Source organism: Colobus angolensis, unplaced genomic scaffold (genome assembly GCF_000951035.1).
Source record: "Colobus angolensis palliatus isolate OR3802 unplaced genomic scaffold, Cang.pa_1.0 Scaffold285, whole genome shotgun sequence".
NCBI classification, from domain to species: domain Eukaryota; kingdom Metazoa; phylum Chordata; class Mammalia; order Primates; family Cercopithecidae; genus Colobus; species Colobus angolensis.
Genome location: NW_012116099.1, coordinates 3,458,574 through 3,461,270, shown reverse-complemented (window position 1 = coordinate 3,461,270; position 2,697 = coordinate 3,458,574). Strand labels below are relative to the sequence as shown.

At 39.3% G+C, this 2,697-nt stretch overlaps 1 protein-coding gene across 1 annotated transcript; it reads right to left on the bottom strand.

Moving 5' to 3' along the window:
* Window positions 1-707: 707 nt before the first annotated feature.
* LOC105516606 (centrosomal protein kizuna-like) lies at window positions 708-1,871 on the bottom strand. Its single transcript, XM_011948877.1, has 2 exons — window positions 1,382-1,871; window positions 708-1,327 (listed from the first exon to the last, which is right to left on the bottom strand). The coding sequence occupies exons 1-2, from the start codon at window positions 1,571-1,573 to the stop codon at window positions 752-754; spliced, it is 768 nt and encodes a 255-aa protein (XP_011804267.1). The 5' UTR covers window positions 1,574-1,871; the 3' UTR covers window positions 708-751.
* Window positions 1,872-2,697: the final 826 nt, after the last annotated feature.

The window sequence follows — 2,697 nt, the reverse complement described above, 5'->3', positions numbered from 1 at the left end:
TAGACGGCCTCTGGAAGCGATACGTCCACGTTTGTTAAGTGGGTTAGATGACAGGGAGCTGGAAGACGTGAGAAGGGAGAGAAGAAGGTTCTAAGCTAGACTGGTCATATTTAGAAGACATTTTCATATTCTATCCATTATTTTGTGTGCATTTTATTCCTCACTACTGTGTATATAGTTGACAATGCTAAGCATTTTTGAAATGTCTATTTAGATGTTCTGAAGTGCCTGATATATGTTAAAATTAGAGGTAGCAAAATAACATTTTGTAAATATCTTTTTGTTACAATTCATATTCTTTGGGGGGAATGACCAAATCACCTGTTGAGTAATTACTCATTGTGTTTGTGCAGTGGTTCAGAGGAGGAGAGAGGAGGGGGAGGTGCAGAGAGCTCTATGCCATCCTGCTTACAGCGAGGCAAGATGAATCATTATCTCTGCATTTTGTTTTACTTATCTGTGTATATAGTGTACATAAAGGACAGACGAGTCCTAATTGACAACATCTAGTCTTTCTGGATGTTAAAGAGGTTGCCAGAGTATGACAAAAGTAGAATTTAAACTAATATATTTTGTACATTTTGTTTTACAAGTCCTAGGAAAGATTGTTTCTGAAAATTCAGTGTCTTCTGAGTTGATGGAGATGGGAAGGGTTCTAGGCCAGAATGTTCACATTTGGAAGACTCTTTTTTTTTTTTTTTTTTTTGTTAGTTTGTTTAAAGACTTTATTTACAACAGATGTCACAGCATGTTAGTCATAAAAATCATCAGAATCATCGGTGTTATGGTTTCTAGGGCGTAAAGCAGCCTCAATTTCTGAGTTACTGTCGTCAGACTCATCCCAGAGGGCATTAGATTTTAACTTGATCATGGGTTTCTTTTTGTTTTCATGCCTTGACAAAGGACTTCCTTCACTAGATGAAAAACTAGCTTCCGACGCAATTTTATTAGCTGTCTTTGTCTCGAATGCACCGCTGCCAATATTCAAACCTGACAAGTGTGACACAGAAGCATCTGCCTTTTGAAACCTGTTTTCAGTTTGATTTGTATTATCCTGAAGGGTAGCCTTCTTCAGCAACTGGTAGGCTTCTGTTTCTGTGATTGGGATACCTGCAGCCATGTTTTCTTTCTTGCTCTTGTCTCCACAGCCATTTGAAACTTCTTGTTCCCTTGTAGGAACGCTGTTGAGCCATACAGCAGGTTTGGCTTCCTTTATTCCACTATTGTCATTCAGAATAGACGGCAAGCTGCAAGATGATTCACTACTGTGAATAGCTGACCTATGGCCACACTTTTCTGTAAGGGCTTTTCTCGATAGTGCTGTTGCCTCTTCTTTGAGAGAATTATCATGTTTTTTCAAGGTGGCAACATGCTGACCCACCGGTGCCCTCGGTGCACCTGAGTCAGGTGCTTGTCCAGGTTCTCTAGTTGGTGCGTTGGTGGAGGATTCCTTTTCTGAATCAGCAGAGCTTAGGGTTTGCAAAATACAATTATTTTTTTCAGTGGATAGGGCATCTCTTTCTTGCTCAGCATGGATTAATTTTAAGGCCTCTATTCCATCTTCTCTCTCCATCTTGCCACCTGGATTTGGCTGTGGTTCTGGGCTCTTTAAAAACAGGTCATCTTCACTTATTGAGACAGTGAGGTCACTGCTGGTGCTCCAACTTTCCTCCACCTTCCCTTCCTGCTTTTTTCTGAAGGGCTTTTGTGACTTTGGGTCCCCGTGAGCAAGATGATCTGAAACACCTTCCCAAGGAGAATGCTTCTCTTGAGACCACTTATTTTCAGATTCACAGTATTCTGAAACTGATATCAGAGAGACTGGTGGGCTGGCTCTTTTTTCCTCAACTTCAATATGTTCCCGTGTCAGTATTTCTCCCTCTGATCCCTCTGATCTGCTGGAACTGTCACACTTTCAATCAGTGGTTCTGTTCTCTGGACTTAATCTTTCCTGTAAGGGGGAATTGAGCTCAGCAGACTTTTTGACTTCAGATAAATTACTCTTGCCATGACGTGTGTTACTTCCTATCTTTCAAATTATAACTGTTGTTACATGTTTGCAGTTTATTCAACACTGCTATGTACATAGTGGACAAATTAAGTCCTTAATTGAAACATCTAGTCTATCCAGATGTTCAGAAGTGCCCGTTGTATGTTAAATGTAGAGGTAGTAAAATACCACTTTGTAAATATCTTTTTGCTAACATTCATAGGAAATACTTTTGGAAATTGAATTGTGAAGCCACCTTTGTGAGCAGTATAGTAATGTCTGTACTTGTTCAGTGGTTTTGAGGAGGTGGGAGGGAAGAAATTGCAAAAGGTAATATACTAGTGTGTTCATACTTGGACATTTTCAGACAACATTTTTCTGTATGTTTTGTGCATTTTGTTTTGCTCTGTATACAGTGTATATAATGGACAAATAGTCCTAATTTTTCAACATCTAGTCTCTAGATGTTAAAGAGGTTGCCAGTGTATGACAAAGTAGTAAAATTAGCATATTTTATATGCTTTGTGTTGAAATTCATAGGAAAACTTGTCTTCTGTAAATGACTTTTGCATAGGAATTTGTTCAGCCATCTCTAAGCATTACACGTTCCTGTACTTGTCCACTGGATTGAAGGCAGAGAAGGAAGGAAGAGAGGAGGGAATGATTCAAGGCCAAAATGGCCACATTTAGAAGATACCTCAGATGAT

Excerpts from the sequence above, each read along its gene's own strand:
- LOC105516606 (XM_011948877.1), bottom strand. The coding sequence starts at position 1,573 with ATGGAGAGAGAAGATGGAATAGAGGCCTTAAAATTAATCCATGCTGAG. Across the intron at positions 1,328-1,381 it reads CAGGTGCACCGAGGGCACCG|GCAACAGCACTATCGAGAAA; the intron begins GTGGGTCAGCAT and ends CTCAAAGAAGAG.